This window comes from Amorphotheca resinae (assembly GCF_003019875.1).
Source record: "Amorphotheca resinae ATCC 22711 unplaced genomic scaffold M430scaffold_12, whole genome shotgun sequence".
NCBI lineage: Eukaryota > Fungi > Ascomycota > Leotiomycetes > Helotiales > Amorphothecaceae > Amorphotheca > Amorphotheca resinae.
The window spans coordinates 1,103,203-1,119,663 of record NW_020194482.1 but is presented as its reverse complement, the minus strand read 5'-3'; the positions used below and the strand labels follow the sequence as shown (position 1 = coordinate 1,119,663).

Here is a 16,461-nt window from a genome sequence, read left to right as displayed (position 1 = left end):
GTTATTTGTCTACTGCCTGCCCACCGTGTTTCTAGGGGGCAGATCCTCGACATGAACATCGTCGATATTGAGACAAGAAGCATCGCAATCAGAGAGATCATCATGGTCACTATCTAGACGCCACTGCTACTGCTGTTCCGCTCTTTGTAAGTAAGACATGGTTTCAAGGAGGTAGATAAGAAAGATCTCGATAGTGTTTGAACGAAAGACGGATTGGGTTCATTCTCAAACTTGGTGGGCAACCTCTCGTCATTCCAAGTAGTGGTATAGAAAGGCATTCAGACAGAAGTAAGGTAGGTAAGTAGATATATCGTGCACCTAGTGCGTGAAGCAGGTCTATCTATCTGGCTTTGTATAAAAGACGCCGCTGTATCCAGCCCATTCATATCATAAACGCATTATCACTTGATGCTTGAAGATGTAATATTACGTCTGGGACTCGCTTGAACACATCCGTGTCCGCTATAGAACAAGGAGGGTCTGATATACCTAACTAACCTGACATTGGCCAAACACAGACAAAGGGCAATCAATCAATCAAACAAATGATTGGTCGAGAAACTGGAAGGGCAGCAGCAGAAGACTTTTGTTGCAGATCGCAAATCTGCAAGATCTTATTAAAAAGGGAGTTCCAGCAGGGTCATTCCTTGTCGAGGGTCTTTTTAGCCCCAGATTTAGGTCTTTCTTTGATGTGAGACCTGATGGTGCGGGGAAAGAAAAGAAAGAATACTTGATGGCCAGTAATGTACGTCACTTACTTGAAGAAGACTTTCAAGAAGGTAGATATTCCAAGAAGGCAGGATATGGAACAATATTGTTTTTCAAATATTTCTTTACCAAAAAGAGAGTTGGGCAGGGAATGAAATAAATCGTGGTACCTCCGTAGGTGATTCATCCCGCCTGCAGGTCTTCGGTGTCCGTCCAGTCGTTTGCAACAAGGATAATATATCAATTTATTATTGCAGGTTCTGTGTCCCTGCGGGATCGAAGCTCAGCGGATCTCCTGCTGAAAAATAAAGGGGAGAGGTGATGGATCATGGTGGTGATGATGCTGTTCGCTTTCCCTAAGAACTTCGCTTATTCGAAATAATTTACCCGTGTTCAACTGCACCTTCGAAGAGAAAAATCAGAAAAATGGGGAAAGACGGCCAAAAAAATCAAAAAATCAAAAAAATCATACAGTCCAAAAGGCCAGCTGGATACAGTACGTCAGTACGAAAAAAAAAAAACAAAAAGTTCAGCCGAATCATTCGCGCCCTTGCGAATTCATCAGCCTAGTCTTTTCCCCATTGCCACTGGTTCTCTTGTGGACTTTAGTCTCCTTGACCCTGGGGAGAGGTCGATCTCTTGTATATCTCTTGTATAGGTACATCAGCTCAGTGTGACGGACACTCTGATCTCAAGCCGAGACACTTTTGACCGGAGATGCTGTCCAAGAGCCGGTGGTTTCTATAATTCGGCCGATCCCACGGAGGCCTAGCTTACCACTTGCGCCATTGCAGTGGTAAACGGTCAGGTTTCTCTAATATTAACTTCTATAGGTACACCCGGGAGCCCAGGCACGTGTCATTACGGAGGTACACCATACACCATACACCAAACTCTGTTGATCAAAATAAGTAAATAAATCAAGAGCATCAAGTATTATTTATGTGATTGCGAGATGATCAAATAATTTACTACGACGTGAACAGAATCAAGTGTAAGGTAGGAAAGGCCAGTTCAATAAGGCATTCGCGCGCGGCAACGACCCAGTCACCCGAATCGGGATCAGTCGCTTGACCACAAGAGCCTCATCTTGTATCTTTCTTGCTGTGAAGTCCCCAATCGCTTTTTAGGACAATAGAACCAGGAATGCCCACTTCAGTACACTTCCACAACGTTGATCTACCCCTCGAAGTGTGATAACCTTGAGAACTGCGTGTAAGATCTGGGTGGCTAAGAGCCAAAAGAGACAATGTTAACACTGATCTGCGACAAAACCATGGACGAAGGAATTTGCACGGCGGCCTGAACAAAAGTACCCGAGATCTTACAGCCCTACGAAGAACTTGCCAATGCCCATCCCGACCTATTAATGCTTGAGCCTGGGTGAGCAAATACTCCGGACATCTGTGGCCAATTGAACTGCAGCGCAGTGCAGTTATTAATAGTGCGGTCGTGCCAGTATCCGAACGTCTGATACGAACGATACAGCGAGGAACTGCTGCATTGACCCGCATCCTCGAATCCTGGAATCCTCGAATCCTACAACGCCAAAGGAGGAAGACGCAGGCAGATCTTCCACATCTCCAAATTTCAAAATCAACCAGCCCCCAGAGACTCGTTCCCGTCGTCGCTCTTGATCCTCTCCCTCTGCGGATCTCCTAGAGGCTCTCCCGTCCACTTCTTATCGCCTGCCGTCGCCAACATCATCGACCCCGCGTGGTCTGCGCACGAGGGACGGAGCCATCAGCCCTGGACAATATGGCTACCATGAGCTACCAGAATCCTCAAGAGGTCCAGCAGGCCAAGGCGCAGGTTGCGGTGCAGCCGTGTCGCTACAAGACCGGGAAGACGCTGGGGGCGGGGTCCTACTCGGTGGTGAAGGAGTGCGTCCATATCGACACGGGCAGATACTATGCGGCAAAGGTCATCAACAAGAGACTGATGGCCGGGCGCGAACACATGGTATTTTCTCTCTCTCAACTGCGGACTTGAACGATGCGGCTAACTGCTCCTCTCAGGTCCGGAATGAGATCGCAGTGCTGAAGCGCGTCTCCATGGGACACCGAAACATCCTCACGCTCGTCGACTATTTCGAAACTATGAACAACCTCTACCTCGTCACGGACCTTGCGCTGGGCGGGGAACTCTTCGACCGCATCTGCCGCAAGGGCTCGTACTACGAATCAGACGCGGCGGACCTCATCCGGGCGACGCTCTCGGCGGTGGCCTACCTCCACGACCACGGCATCGTGCACCGGGACCTCAAGCCGGAGAACCTCCTCTTCCGCACACCAGAAGACAACGCCGACCTCCTAATCGCCGACTTCGGGCTATCGCGGATCATGGACGAGGAGCAGTTCCACGTGCTAACGACGACGTGCGGCACGCCGGGCTACATGGCGCCCGAGATCTTCAAGAAGACCGGACACGGCAAGCCCGTCGACATCTGGGCCATCGGCGTCATCACGTACTTCCTACTCTGCGGCTACACGCCCTTCGACCGGGACTCCAACCTCGAAGAGATGCAAGCCATCCTCGTCGCCGACTACAGCTTCACACCCATCGAATACTGGCGCGGTGTCAGCCTGCACGCGCGCAATTTCATCAAGCGCTGCTTGACCATCGACCCCACGCAGCGTCTCACAGCGCACGAGGCCCTCTCGCACCCCTTCGTCGCGGGCGACATATCGGGCGCGACAGGCACAGGCCCGGGCGCAGGAGCCGCGGACCTGCTCCCCGTCGTCAAGAAGAACTTCAACGCGCGCCGCACCCTGCACGCTGCTATCGACACGGTGCGCGCTATCAATAAGCTGCGCGAGGGCCAGCAGCACGGCTTGATGGACGGCGTGACGTCGACGGATCCGGCGCGTGGCGCGCGGCCCCTTGTAGCGCGCGCGGATGCGGAGGACTCGGGCGTGGGCCTGGCTGCTGATGCCCAGATGGATGTCGATGTCGATTCGGGGCCGGGGGTAGGAGTGTCGGGGTTGGACAGCGGCGATGGTGCTGGTGCTGGTGCTGGTGGGATGGTGGAGAGGCATGCGCAAACGCAATCGAGAAAGATCACAGAGTCTACAACTACGAAAGGGTTATGGAATGGATCAACGACGACGAAGAATGTAGTAGGAAGATCATAATGCAATGCAAACCAAATCAAAAAACCCCTCTAAAAAGTGCCCCCTCCCCAAAAAGATTCTATCTATACCCGGTTTTGAGATGTGGATTTGAGATATTGAATGGCGTGATGGACTGGGTTGGAAGAGGTGTTCGATATAGAGTTTGCTTGGATGGATATATGGATCCATATGAGAAAATCAATCAAGACTTCCAAGAACCAATCACTCATAAAGCAATACACCAAACAAATGGTTAATTCAAAACAATCTCTTTTCATCATCATCTCCATTATCTTTGCATTGCATTAACCAGACGAACCTCGCCTCAAGAATATTCGTCTTTCGTGTCGAAAAAAGACCAGACCAGACAGACCAGACAGACCAGACCAGACCCTAAGACATAAGACCTAGCTAGCTACCCCCTTTGTAGGACCTAATTCCGAAGCCTTCTTCCCAATGCCCCCCTGCCTCCCCCCAACCCCAAGGGCCCAGATGCATGCAAAGTCTATAGAAGAGACTAGAGACAGTACATTTCCCTCCCTCCCCGCTGACTGGTTCCAAATGCAAAATCCGACCTCCGTGACCGCACATTTCCAAAAAAAAAATAAACACCCCAAAGTTTTCTAATACAAACAGACGTCTATTTCCTTTCCTTGTTTTTTTTTAGCGAGTGGTCATGAATGCTAACAAAGCATTGCACACATAGCGAGCCCAGCACGGAAAAAAATAACCTCGTCCCTCCTAAAACCCAAGAGACGAGTCGGCGGTTACTCTAGCGATCGTGGGGATTGCATTCACACATCGTGACACAAAAATATATCCGTCCCCACCTCCGGAGACGTGGAGAGGTTGAAGCGAAGATAAGAATCAAAAGAGCCTTGGATCGTCCATTTCCCCCGGTCGTCGCTGGAGATCGGAGAGTGTGATGATCAGGCCCAGATTAGGCGTCATTAAAAATGTATGGAAAGGGTTCCCGGTGCGATCCTCTGCATCTGGATGAGGGTGGGCGGATTATATATACAGGAGAAGCATCCAGAGCAGCAGAGGTCGCAGATTGGGGAGCAAATTAAATGCAGTTCGCTCATATGCTAAACGCCGTGACATGATGAAGCCGTAAACTCATGATTGATCTCGACGGGGGTCGTCGAGCCAGGTGGATGCATGTCAGGATGTTGACCAAGGAATCCCTCGGATCACCGAACAACGACCTCGGCGAGTTCCGTGTCGGATCCCTGGGATGATGCCAGAGTCTCTCCTTCCCACGAAGACTGGGCTTCATCGACCGGGGTTCGTGATCCCGAGGAGATGGAGGAGGAAGATCCAACAGTCCACTCGTCGCTGCTGTCGTTCCGGAAATCGGTATCGAGGGTCGTGAGTCCATATTCGTAGCCGCCACTGGGGGCATCGCCAATCTCAACATAGTCGTAATCCCAACGGAACACCTTGTCCATCTGCACCCGGGGCAGGAAGTTCGTCTTTGCAATGTAAAATGCAATGGCGGCCATGAGTCCGCCCCCGACGAGATCAACAGCGTAGTGGTGAGACAGGTACATCGTTGCCCACCACATCCACATCGCGTAGGTAATTACGAAGGGCTTTAGTTTGGGGAAGCAATGGCTCATGAAGAGGGCCTCCAAGACGGCATTCCCAGAATGGAGTGATGGGAAGGCCCCAAACACTAACGGGGAGGCGGTAAAGTTGGTAGTGTACAGATCAATGCCGAAAAGTTTATCAATGCGTGCCAATCCCGCGGGAGACCCCTGCATGGAGTAGTTGGCTGGCGCGAGGCCGTACATGTTCTCGTACCACGGAGGAGAGCACGGGAAGATCAGCTGGATCATGACCCCGATGATGTTCAGGTATCCAAAGGTCCGCGCAAACACGGGGACGGTACCCGGGGCCCCGAAGAGGAACATCACGGCCGCCCACACGGCCGGGCCCCCGAAATGCAGAATCCCGTATGGTAACCACGCCAACACATCGAGCACCACGTGTTGGTGTGCGGAGAGGATATTGCTCAGGTTGGCTCCGTAAAAGATGTTCTCGAGGGCCGGGAGGACCTTGACCCAGATGTGAGGCCTGTACTCGGCAGGGATGAAGCTATGCAGCAGAATTAGCATTTGAGATGGTCCACACTGGGACGAGCATCGATCCCTGGCTCGAAGCAGCGCGAAGCCTCAAAATCCGGAGGTGTTGCAGAGCACATACCGAGCATTGAAGAAGAAGACCAGCCAAGTCAGGATGGGCAGGAAGGGCAGGAAGAACTGCCTCGTCACGGGCATGAGCAGCGCGAGCATCATCAAGGAGGCGGCGCCGGTCTTCATCAAGGGCCCGGGAGCCTGGCTGATGGAGAGCGAGAAGATGCCGATCATGATCAGGAAGAGGTACTGGGCATCGTAGACGGACCACCGGTGTGTGCGGAGGGCGCGGATGGTGTCGGCGGGGTTGAAAGAGGTCTCGATGTCAGTGATGGACGAGGCGGGCGACTGGGAGGAGCGAAACTTGGAGCGGAGACGACGTCGGTAGCGGCGAGGGATGGGATTGGGGAGGGAGGGCCACGAGAAAGGCATCTTGGTGAAGGCCGTAGGGGAATCAGCCCTGAAGTAGGTGATGGGTTCAGTCATGATGGGCGATGGGCGATGGGCGATGAGAACGAGAGTACAGCGAGAGGGAGTCGATGCTATGAGCTGTACATGAAGCCGGATGGATAGATAGATATCGACGGGGGGGATGGGTTCGAGAGGAAGGATAATCTCTCGATTGATGGATGGATGGTCGAGGAAGAGAGAGAGAATCGGGAGGAGGAGGAGGAGGAGGGTAGAAGAGGGAGAGAGAGAGAGAGAGAGAACCCTTGATGAGGGAAAAGAAGAGGAATAAGAGGAGGAGGAGGAGGAGGAGGAGGAGGATGAAGATGCAGCGCCGCGGAGAGAGAGAGAAGAGACTTGAAGCCTGAGACGGGGAGAGACGAGAGACGAGCGACTGAGAGAGACGAACGACAGACGAGAGAGACAGACGAGTGAAAGCCGCTGCAACTGCGGATGCTCGGGCCAGCGTCAACACTGCCAGTCCGTGCCTTGGCGAGATTACCGTATAATACCCTGGAATACGGTAATCCCTAATCCTGTACGGTATAATCCTGTAATTACGACGGTCGGCAAGCAGCGCCTGTGCCCCGTGACCCGTTCGTTGCTAGCGCGTCGACAGTTTTGATCCTGCGATTAGGATAATGCAGATAGATAGATGCAGATGCAGAGACGGTCCTGGAATCCTATGCCATCCATCTCCCGAGCAACTGCCGACTGTCATCATGTAAGGTAAGGTAAAGTCCAGATATTACCTACCTACCTACCTAGGTATTATCTCGAATCATCGTCCATTATCATATCCATATCCATATACCATATCTCCCGTATACCACTAATACACTATCCATAATCTCAACACCTCAGGCATCCATTTTCCCAACGCCAAGCCCCCAAGTGTCGACGCCGGACTCCGAACCCTGCCCCTCATTCATAAACCTGCATAACAAGAATTCATAAAAAAACATAAAAATCCCCCTCCTAAATCCCCGAAATTGACCCTGACAAACGAACCAATCAGCACCCCGGTTAGGGAAAAAAAAGACCCGCGGGATGTGGTCTTGGCACGGCTACGAGCATGGGGGCTTTCATTTCGCTATTGAGATCCTTGTGCTTTTTGCTGTTGAGATGGGATGGGATGGAATAATCAGGCGAGTGAGTATTTTACGACTGGTATCCTTGTAATGTTTTCTATACGGTAAATAAGATCAGAGAATAATACAAGTATAAAGTAAATAAACAAACAAATGATCGACCTCCTGCACGGGCGACGGGAGTCGAGCCGCAATCGGGAATATCCTGTCCCAATGTCCCGTGATGTCAGGGTTCGTGGTCTGAGCTTCTCTCTTCTCTCCAGATTCCCTCTACCTCAACTCCCTCCCTCCCTCCAATTCTCTATCACACCCAAACCCATACAACTCATAACATAAAACCCATCATTACCACATTTTCTTTTCCCATGTATTCACCCCCCGTTAACATCAAAGCTGTGACGATTTCCAACCCAGGTACTTACGTACAGGACTACTAAGCGCTAACCAGAGCCTCTCTATGTATACGTGCCGTACTGCGCCTCATGAGGCTGAGTAGTAGATAGTCGACTGTTGGAAGTTTCAAGTTTCAAGTTTCAACTCGTTTGGGATAGATAGATGATGATGATGATGATGATGATGATGATGATGATTGATGATGATTGCGTATGTGAATGTGAATTGTCCTGCGCCCGTTTCAAGTCGCGCGTGCGGCGGCGGCGGAAGAAGAGGGCAGTGTATTGGTGAGGGCGGCACTGCGGCGCGGCGCGCGGCGGTTGTATCGATTAATGAATGGTTGATATGTTGCGTGTGTGTTTGATCTTGAGTTACTATCTTTGGGAGCACCTACCTACATACATACGCTTACGCTTGCTTGCTTGCTTGCTTGCTTGACCCCCCTTTCTCCAATTATTACCCTGACCCTCCATACAATCAATCATATCCTCCAGCTTCCCATCCAACAAAAGAAAATCAGCATGAAGCCCTCCCTCCCTCATCTCACCTCGCACCCAGCCCATCAATGATCAAGCATAGTATCGCGGCTCGTCAAACACGTGGTACCGGTGGCCCCGGACGCCCTCGCCCCGGAACATCGCCGGGAAGCGCATGCCCTCGGGCACCTGGCTCTCGTCGATGCGCGCGTCCCTGACCTCCGCCGCCTCGTCCGGCTTCGCCCCGATCAGGAACTTGCCCACCTGGATCTCCGTGTCCGTGATCGTCGACCGGGACACGCGCGCGTACGCCGTGCGCTTCACGCCCTTGTAGAGGATGTACTCGCACCACCGGTCCCAGTCGCTGGGGTCGATGTCGTGCATGCCTGACAGCTCCGAGACGTACGTGTTGTAGTTCCCTTCCAGCGGCTTGGTCACCAGGTACGAGAGGAGGATCGAGGGCCGAGGCGATGCCCCCATGAGCTTGGAGAGGTATTCGGTTTGTAAGCGTCGGTCTTCCGGGTCCTCTTCCTGTCCCGAGTGGAAGACGAAGACGTCGACCAGCTCGCCGTAGACATCAAGCGTCGCCTCGATGGCGGGTGCTAATTCACCCACCGGAGAAGGGAGGAGGTGGTGGGTGGAGTTGACGATGGGGAATTTAGACAACAGCGCCGCTCCCCACGTGTGTTTGTTAGGTCCTGGTCCATAATCCACGTACATGCCTAGATCCTCGGCCAGGAATTGCGTCGTGTCACGGTTGCCCATGATGATCCTTTGGAGATCGGATTCGAGCAGTCCAATGACATCGATCTCCAGCTCCTTGATCACGTCTCGCATGCGGTATTCCGAAGACCACATGTCGTTGTCCAGAGAGAAGTGGATGGTCCAGATTCCGGCTGTGAGAATCTTGTCGTCCTTGTGATAAGGAACATAGTCATAGGTTGGGAATCGCAGGTACGCGATGGAGGCGGACATGAGTTGGAGGAAGCCGAGGATATAGAGGTAGTATGATCGCTGTTTGCGCGAGTTGAGGTACGCGTTGGCTCGCTTCTTCTGCGCGGCAGGAGTCGACGACACAGAGGTGAAGACGCCACAGCCGATCAGGAGCATGGTGGTGGTCATGACCCAGTCCGTGTGCTCACGGACCAAGGGTCCACCAGGCACGAAAGCGTAAGCAACAACCCAGACATGGAACAAGACCATGAAGTTGTAGATCAGGAAGCCAAGACCGAAGGTGACGGCTGGGTTCTTTCGTGCTGCCGATCCGATCAGTGGTACCGAAGCAGCGACGAGATAAGTAGCCAGAATTAGACCACCATAATAGCCCGTCCAGCCACTCTTCAATGTGAGTAACGCAGCACCAATGCTACCAATGCCGTACAGCGTCCAGCTACGAGCCAGGTCTTCCCTGAAGAGACCCAGGATTAGGCCAGCTCCCATATGAGCGATGGTCACGGCGCCATGAGGTGCTGCTATGGGACCTCTAACCGGGTATCCATCCCAAACCCAGATGATCATTGTACTGGAGTCGGACAGGAGCGAATGAAGGCCAAAGAAAAGGCCAGCAATCCCAAGTGCAGCGAGAACTGACGATCCCTCCTTTCGTCCTTGGTTTGGGAGGCCACTACCAGCCGTGGGACCTTTGCGAGTAGCCCGGAGTACAGCCAAGATAGCCAAGGTCAGGCCGATGCCATTCATGCCTCCGTTCTGAGCGTGTGCTGTGGGCCAGATAGGATTGTTGGTATGGTTTGCAAACTTCACAACACTTGATGCAACCAGACCGATAAGCCATGCCGAGATCTTGGACTCCAGTCGTGCTGGTTGAAGACCCTCTGCGTACCAAGTAGCAGCCCAAGCAAGGCAGGACATCCAGACAGCGAAGCCAACAGTAAAGAGTCGGTAAACTGGGTCCTTGACGAGATAGGCGAGGAGGCCTGCAAGACTTAAGAAATGGCAAGCTCTAAGGTTCTTCAGGACCAACGAGCGGACAGGTTTGATTCCGAGCAAAAAGGGCGAGATCGTGGTCATGACCATGACTTCGTAGCCCGAGATTCCCATGTGCCATAGAGGAAAGTCTGATAATGTTAGATAAGGGCAAAATGATGGACCAGAGAGATACTCACACCATACCAAGAGGCCCAAGGAGGTCAACATTGACCAGAAAACGAACTACACCGAGTCAGTAAGGAATTAAGACCAATAGCAATCAACTTACTCCATTGTAGATATCTGCAGCTGCATCAAGTGCCTCGCCCCAGGAGAATACTTGTCCGAAGACCTGGTTGATTGGCTTGTCCTTTCTGTAGACGTGGTTAGCAGCGAACAACTGCGCGGAGGCTATCAAGATCACATACTCCTTCTCAAGAACGGCATCGGCTACTCGCTGGGTACGGCTATACGAGAAGGTATTTAGATAAGTTCATCATTATGTGTTATCGAAATACATATATATGTACACGAATTATTTCGGGAGCCAATGGACGTACCCCTTACTCGAGCCCTTGACGTCTTTGACAACCAACTCGAACGTATCAAAGTCAAGGACCGTAACAGCATCAAACGCCACGTCAAACAAAATCAAAGACCATTCAAAGAAAGCATATATTGTGTATGCTGTGACCAGAGTTAGATCCATCTCATCTTAACAAGGGTTGTGGATCCCTTACCTCCTGCAACTCTATGGACCTTGTGCTGGATGAAATAGTAAATCAGAGGCACTAGGGTACCAAAGAAAGCTCCCGCGAGGTATTTCCGGTACTTGACTGCTCTAGCATTATTTGGGCTCAGTGCCAAACATCCGAAAGTCCATGGTATGGTTGCTACTAAATATGATATCATGAAAATGTCGTGCCATTGGTGGTCATCCGTCGAGGTAACGTATGTCCAGCCACCACATGTGACGGTTCGAAATACGCCCATAAAGGCCACGAATTTTGGAAGAGTAGAGTTCGGTCGAGCCGTGAGGAGATACCACAAACCCACAAGAGCGAATCGCGGACCTGGTTTCAAGTTAGGTATGCACACGTCCGAAGTGATTGATGCCTCGTACCTGCAGTAACAGCTATGAAGATCATGAAAAAGGAGCGCTCAGGGTAGCGATCCCCAATCGTTGCTGACACAGAGGGAAACCATTCTTCAGGGTAACCATAGTATTCGTTCTGGACGATCTTGTGGTAATGTAACGAGATTCCAACGACGAGGGCACTCAGGAAAGAAGCTATATTCTCCGTAAGCATATGAAAGACAACCCTAGCTGCATTGCGTACTATAAGCAGCGACGGTATGAGCCCAAGACACCCATTTGCCAGAGAAGGAGAGCACAACGTCGCCGTCCTTGAATTTGGGCGCCATTGTGAAGCAGGGAGAATTCACATCCAAAGGAATGTCATCCGAGAAGTCCGGCAGAAAGAGAAATGATAAATGATAAGTAAGAGGTGCAAACGAATGCGCGAAGCGAAGTTGGTGGGTGTTTGCTCGAGAGATGTTTTACTCCATCGCAGGGAATCAAAAAGCCTCGGTGTCGTCTCAGGGATGAGCCGCCGCGTCGAGTAAGGGGTGCTCGTGCCGGGAAACACGCTAGAGCGCTTGCGGTCTTACGAGGCGGCCCAGAGCGGCAGAACAAAAAAGTTCGAGAACTTCCAACAGTCGGTCGAGGGAACTTTTGCAAAATCCAGATACCCGCCCAAACCCTCTCAATATGGCTGGCGCAAGTGATAAGGCCAGATTCTACCTGGAGCGAGCAGTCCCGCAGCTCCAGGAGTTCGAGCAGAAGAAGATCTTCACCCCGGTTCGTCTGGCCTGCAGATCCCCACCCCCTCTTCCCCCAGCGTCCAAGAAGAATTCAATTGCTGATGGTGCAAGTTTAGGAGGAGATCAGAACTCTCGTGAAGAAGAGATCCGATTTCGAGCACAAGGTCCTCGCCCGGGGTTCGACGCCTGTTGATTTTGCTCGGTACGCAGCTTGGGAGATCAGTCTGGAACATCTCCGCCAGAAACGATGCAAGCGATTACGGATCAAAGGCAGCTCTTCGCACGCTGGCCAGGCGCGCATCTTCAATATACTCGATCGGGGAACGAGGAAGCATCCTGGGGATGTGGCGCTATGGATGACGTATCTGGAATACGCCAGGAAGGCAAAGGCCACGAATAAATTCAAGACGGTCTTGACTGCTGTGATCCGGCTGCATCCTACAAAAGCAGAATTGTGGCTCTACGCGGCGCGGTGGACACTGGAACTCGATGCCGATATGAACGGGGCGCGGAGTTATATGCAGAGGGGGACGAGATTCTGCACGCACAGTAAGGACCTGTGGATCGAGTACGCAAAGCTGGAGATGATCTGGCTTGCTAAGATTGCCCTGCGGAGAAGGATTCTGGGGCTCGATATCGACAGGTCGATCGAGGCTGCAGATGGGGAAGACGATGGAGCGGCTGATAATACGGGCTTCGAGACGTCGGCGGACATGATCGCCATCCCCGACTTCAAGACTGATACCCTGCGACCGAGCATGGTCGAAAAGGTCGAGGTCGACTCGGAAGCCAAGAAGGATCCCATGGAGACGCCTGCTCTTAACGGAGCCATTCCCCTTGCCATATTTGACGCAGCCCGCAAGCAACCCTTCTTCAATGCCTCGGCCGCAGCAGACTTCTTCAACATGTTCGCAGCCTTCACGCAGGTGAGATGCCTGCCCAAGGTCCTGCAGCACGTTCTCGATAGCATGCTGGAATCCTACTCGACGGACCCTCACGCCCTGGATTGCTACATCCGACAGCCCTGTACCGGCATCGACCCCACCTCAGCCTCATTCCCGATGGCCCTCGCATCCGCGCTAGACCGGCTCAAGGAATCGATGGAGAAGACGAAGGACAGGGCCGAGTTATCAAAGAAGATAAGGAGATGGATCGAGCCTATATTAGCACGCAAGGAGTTGGACCCAGGCGTCCAGACAGTGCTGAGACACACGCTACGGAAGCTGGAGACATGAACAATTCGAGCATCAGAAACCCAAACTCCACATCCTGCTTGCATTTTCCTAGACGAGTGATTGATTCCTCATGATGGCCCTCCTCCTTTCATTGCAAAAATTTCTTTCTGGGTTAATATATATGACGGGTAGTGGACTTTCCACGTACTGCTCAAGCATCCATCCCCTTCCTCTCGCCCACTCCTCACCCGTTCAGCAACCCTGCTTGCTCATTCCCGCGCCCAAGGATCCTATCCTGGTCTTATCTCCATCCCTAGGGGAGCACATTTCATTCCCCACATCTGGAACCCATCTCTACTCTCCCAAATAATACTCCTCCCTCCTTCCAGTTCTGGGATTTGCAGCATATCTACCTTAAGGTTAGGTACTTGAGCTATGAATAAGAGACAGAAATAGCAAGCAAGCAAGCAAGCAAGCTGGGCTCTTTCAACACCCCAAGTCATGTACCTTATGTATCAGAGGGATATCGGTTCTGGGATATATATATGCAGGGGAGCTTCAATACATACATTTCTTACATTTTTTCTAAATCAAGAATCAACAAGAAATGCCAATACCTTAGTTTACAATGAATCTCGTTCGTGATTTCTTGATTTATATCTCGTCGTCTCGCCCTTCTTCTGATATGATGATAGGTAGGTAGGTAAGGTAGGTATACGGATAAGGAGAGGAGAATTATAGGAATGAAAGAAAGGAGGTTGATCTGATGAGCCAGGACGGAAAGATGGAAGGATGTATGGACATTGAACATGACGTGACGTGACGTGACATAGCTGAATCGTAGATTTCTCAACCGGGGGGCCTTCTTCTTCTAAAGCGAATCTGCCTGCTACCGTACCTAGCCTAGCTACTCAAAAATAAAAAAAGCCCAGCCAGTTATCGCACGCAGACACCACACGGCCGATCGCTTCCTCATTTAAAATTCTTCTTCTCTTTTTTTGCTTGCCCAGACCTAACGCCAGCCATGCCGTCCCTCTTCAACTCATTGCTTCCATGCGAATCGACTCAAGGACGTTCCTTCGGGTACACCCCCCCTCTGCGCAAACGATGCGGGGCTTGCTCACTTCGCCACGGCTGCACTTAACACTTGTGTCCGGAAGAAGCCACCCTTCGTTCTCTCAATCACTTGCTGGTAGACGCTGCTTGGCGGGTGGTTCATCACGACCGTGCCCTCCTTGTAATCGATCTTGGCATCGACCCTGGTGTCTCTGATCAGGTTCACAATCCACTTCTCGCCTTCGTCCTGGTTCAAGCCTAATCTGGCGCTCAGGTCCTTTATATCAATCCTTTGGTGGATCTTGCAGTAGCTTTCAGAAATCAAGTGTCGTGCAGCCTCGACGAAGGATTCCGAAGCGGCGACGAGGAAGAAATCCGAACGGAGGACTTCCTCGGCCTCAGAGAGTTTCTTTTGCGCTTCCTCGAAGTCGAAATCGATGTACAACGCCTTGATAAAATCAGTGATGGGGTCACTGTATTCGTAGTTCTCTTGCTTGACAATGCGAATAATGTCTTTGAGTTGCTTTTGGTACTGGCCAGTGTTGCGTGTTCGGCTGCGGTTGGTGATGACCGCTGCGGTGAGGTAACGTAAGATCCATGGGCACGCAGTTTGGATTGTGTTAATGAACGGGGCGGAGAAGAAGAGCTCGCAGATGGTGTCGCGGGCAGGTTCGTAGTTGAAGAAGGGGAAGAGAGCCCAGTGGATGAGCCATGTCCGGTGGTTGAGTTGTGCGAGAGGGTTGTTGAAGAGCTTGGTGTCGATGGATTCCTTCACCTTTTGAACCTCCTCCATTGCAGACTCCCAGTTGGTGGTCAGGATCTCGGAAGCCAGCTTCCCCCATGTTGCAGCTGTGACTTTGTCGTTGTCGGTGGAGAGGACTCGGAATTGGTAGAGGAGTTCGGCAGCAGCTTGGTAGTTACCGCAGCTATATTGGAAGTTACCCAAGTCGTAGAGGACGTTCACCATATCGAGAGTAACCTAAACATCAATCAGCGAGAACCCCTAAGAGATCCAGCTCCGGCAACATACATCATGCTCCTTCTTCAGGTATTCCAAGTTAGCAACCTTATCACTCCTCAGACTAGTGACAACATCCTCTCTGCCCAATAAATCCGTGATCTTCGCGCTCTCCTGGCCAAGCGACTCCAACTTGTCGAGAACCTGCTGCCTCTTCACCGCAAACTCCTTGGGCGCCTCCTCCACGCCGTGCATCTCACAGTAGAGACTTGCCACATAATCGGTCATGTTCGTCTTCTTGAGCAGCTCATATTTCGCCTTGGTGATTTCCGGGGACGGCTCATCTTCCTGGTCTGCCACGAACTGGAGGAGCGGGAAGATTAAGTGGCGGTCCAGATGCGTGACCAGCTTGGGGAGGAGATCATTTTCTCTTGCGACTTCCTCAGGAGTCTTCGCCGCCGCGGTCGTGGGCGCCATGATTGCGAGATGTGTTGTAGGATTGATGTGGGGTTTTCAGTTGTATTTTGTGCGCTGCGCCAAGCGCGAGGGATCGATTTCGCGCTAGTCCAGTTACGCTAACTTTTTTTAGCGTTGAGATTCCGCGAACCTCGTCGTACATTGGGACCCTCGATACCTCTTCAAGCCGCCAGAGCATACGAGAACAGGATATCCTCGTCCATGATGATGCTCCCATTCCTCCGTCCCATGGCCCTGCCGCGGCCTTCTACTCTCAGTCACTTCCTCGGCGTTGCGAGAGTCTCCACCTCCGCCGCAGCCGCTCCTGCAACAACACCTGCTGCTCCATCCGCGGTATCAAGCCTAGCAAAACCATACCGAGTCAATCGAACGACTACAAACAACTTACCCGTATATCTGTTGTCCAAGCGTGGGGGAAATCTCAAGCAAACAAAGGTTCGACGCATCGAGGGAAACATAAATGTGTTGCGGACGGACCTGCAGAAGGCTTTGGGATTGCAGGACAAGGACATCACGATCAATCAATTGACGCAGCACATAATTGTCAGGGTGGGTTCGATTCGAGTGCCCGTAGCTCCAGGAGTCAGCGGCTGATATGATACACAGGGCCACAAGAAACCAGAAGTTTTGAAGTTTTTGGAGGATAGCAAATTCTAGGAAACGGTACGGATCGTGGTGT

The 16,461-nt window shown here is 51.8% G+C and overlaps 7 protein-coding genes across 7 annotated transcripts; 3 read left to right on the top strand and 4 right to left on the bottom strand.

Moving 5' to 3' along the window:
* Nucleotides 1-2,466: 2,466 nt before the first annotated feature.
* Nucleotides 2,467-3,842, top strand: M430DRAFT_22630 (hypothetical protein; the record flags this gene model as incomplete). The annotated part of the gene is made up of 2 exons (XM_024864733.1): nucleotides 2,467-2,670; nucleotides 2,727-3,842. 2 exons carry the CDS (start codon nucleotides 2,467-2,469, stop codon nucleotides 3,840-3,842), a joined length of 1,320 nt encoding a protein of 439 aa, XP_024717568.1.
* An 816-nt stretch (nucleotides 3,843-4,658) lies between these two features.
* Nucleotides 4,659-6,491, bottom strand: M430DRAFT_37276 (hypothetical protein). The gene is made up of 2 exons (XM_024867092.1): nucleotides 6,030-6,491; nucleotides 4,659-5,921 (listed from the first exon to the last, which is right to left on the bottom strand). Exons 1-2 carry the CDS (start codon nucleotides 6,443-6,445, stop codon nucleotides 5,015-5,017), a joined length of 1,323 nt encoding a protein of 440 aa, XP_024717567.1. The 5' UTR covers nucleotides 6,446-6,491; the 3' UTR covers nucleotides 4,659-5,014.
* A 1,968-nt stretch (nucleotides 6,492-8,459) lies between these two features.
* Nucleotides 8,460-11,876, bottom strand: M430DRAFT_45361 (hypothetical protein; the record flags this gene model as incomplete). The annotated part of the gene is made up of 8 exons (XM_024867763.1): nucleotides 11,633-11,876; nucleotides 11,416-11,583; nucleotides 11,033-11,365; nucleotides 10,853-10,979; nucleotides 10,721-10,759; nucleotides 10,582-10,666; nucleotides 10,490-10,535; nucleotides 8,460-10,441 (listed from the first exon to the last, which is right to left on the bottom strand). The coding sequence occupies exons 1-8, from the start codon at nucleotides 11,715-11,717 to the stop codon at nucleotides 8,460-8,462; spliced, it is 2,865 nt and encodes a 954-aa protein (XP_024717566.1). The 5' UTR covers nucleotides 11,718-11,876.
* A 166-nt stretch (nucleotides 11,877-12,042) lies between these two features.
* On the top strand, nucleotides 12,043-13,700 carry M430DRAFT_147026 (hypothetical protein). Its single transcript, XM_024863045.1, has 2 exons — nucleotides 12,043-12,153; nucleotides 12,233-13,700. Exons 1-2 carry the CDS (start codon nucleotides 12,064-12,066, stop codon nucleotides 13,349-13,351), a joined length of 1,209 nt encoding a protein of 402 aa, XP_024717565.1. The 5' UTR covers nucleotides 12,043-12,063; the 3' UTR covers nucleotides 13,352-13,700.
* M430DRAFT_184870 (hypothetical protein) lies at nucleotides 13,521-14,223 on the bottom strand. The gene is made up of 2 exons (XM_024863881.1): nucleotides 13,909-14,223; nucleotides 13,521-13,700 (listed from the first exon to the last, which is right to left on the bottom strand). The coding sequence occupies exons 1-2, from the start codon at nucleotides 14,100-14,102 to the stop codon at nucleotides 13,646-13,648; spliced, it is 249 nt and encodes an 82-aa protein (XP_024717564.1). The 5' UTR covers nucleotides 14,103-14,223; the 3' UTR covers nucleotides 13,521-13,645.
* Nucleotides 14,224-14,411: 188 nt separating this feature from the next.
* On the bottom strand, nucleotides 14,412-15,782 carry M430DRAFT_53791 (hypothetical protein; the record flags this gene model as incomplete). The annotated part of the gene is made up of 2 exons (XM_024868413.1): nucleotides 14,412-15,326; nucleotides 15,378-15,782. 2 exons carry the CDS (start codon nucleotides 15,780-15,782, stop codon nucleotides 14,412-14,414), a joined length of 1,320 nt encoding a protein of 439 aa, XP_024717563.1.
* Nucleotides 15,783-16,010: 228 nt separating this feature from the next.
* Nucleotides 16,011-16,439, top strand: M430DRAFT_22625 (hypothetical protein; the record flags this gene model as incomplete). The annotated part of the gene is made up of 2 exons (XM_024864732.1): nucleotides 16,011-16,331; nucleotides 16,389-16,439. 2 exons carry the CDS (start codon nucleotides 16,011-16,013, stop codon nucleotides 16,437-16,439), a joined length of 372 nt encoding a protein of 123 aa, XP_024717562.1.
* Nucleotides 16,440-16,461: the final 22 nt, after the last annotated feature.

Excerpts from the sequence above, each read along its gene's own strand:
- M430DRAFT_37276 (XM_024867092.1), bottom strand. The coding sequence starts at position 6,445 with ATGACTGAACCCATCACCTACTTCAGGGCTGATTCCCCTACGGCCTTC. Across the intron at positions 5,922-6,029 it reads GTCTTCTTCTTCAATGCTCG|CTTCATCCCTGCCGAGTACA; the intron begins GTATGTGCTCTG and ends TCTGCTGCATAG.
- M430DRAFT_147026 (XM_024863045.1), top strand. The coding sequence starts at position 12,064 with ATGGCTGGCGCAAGTGATAAGGCCAGATTCTACCTGGAGCGAGCAGTC. Across the intron at positions 12,154-12,232 it reads AGAAGAAGATCTTCACCCCG|GAGGAGATCAGAACTCTCGT; the intron begins GTTCGTCTGGCC and ends GTGCAAGTTTAG.
- M430DRAFT_184870 (XM_024863881.1), bottom strand. The coding sequence starts at position 14,102 with ATGTTCAATGTCCATACATCCTTCCATCTTTCCGTCCTGGCTCATCAG. Across the intron at positions 13,701-13,908 it reads GAGATTCATTGTAAACTAAG|ATATGCTGCAAATCCCAGAA; the intron begins GTATTGGCATTT and ends ACCTTAAGGTAG.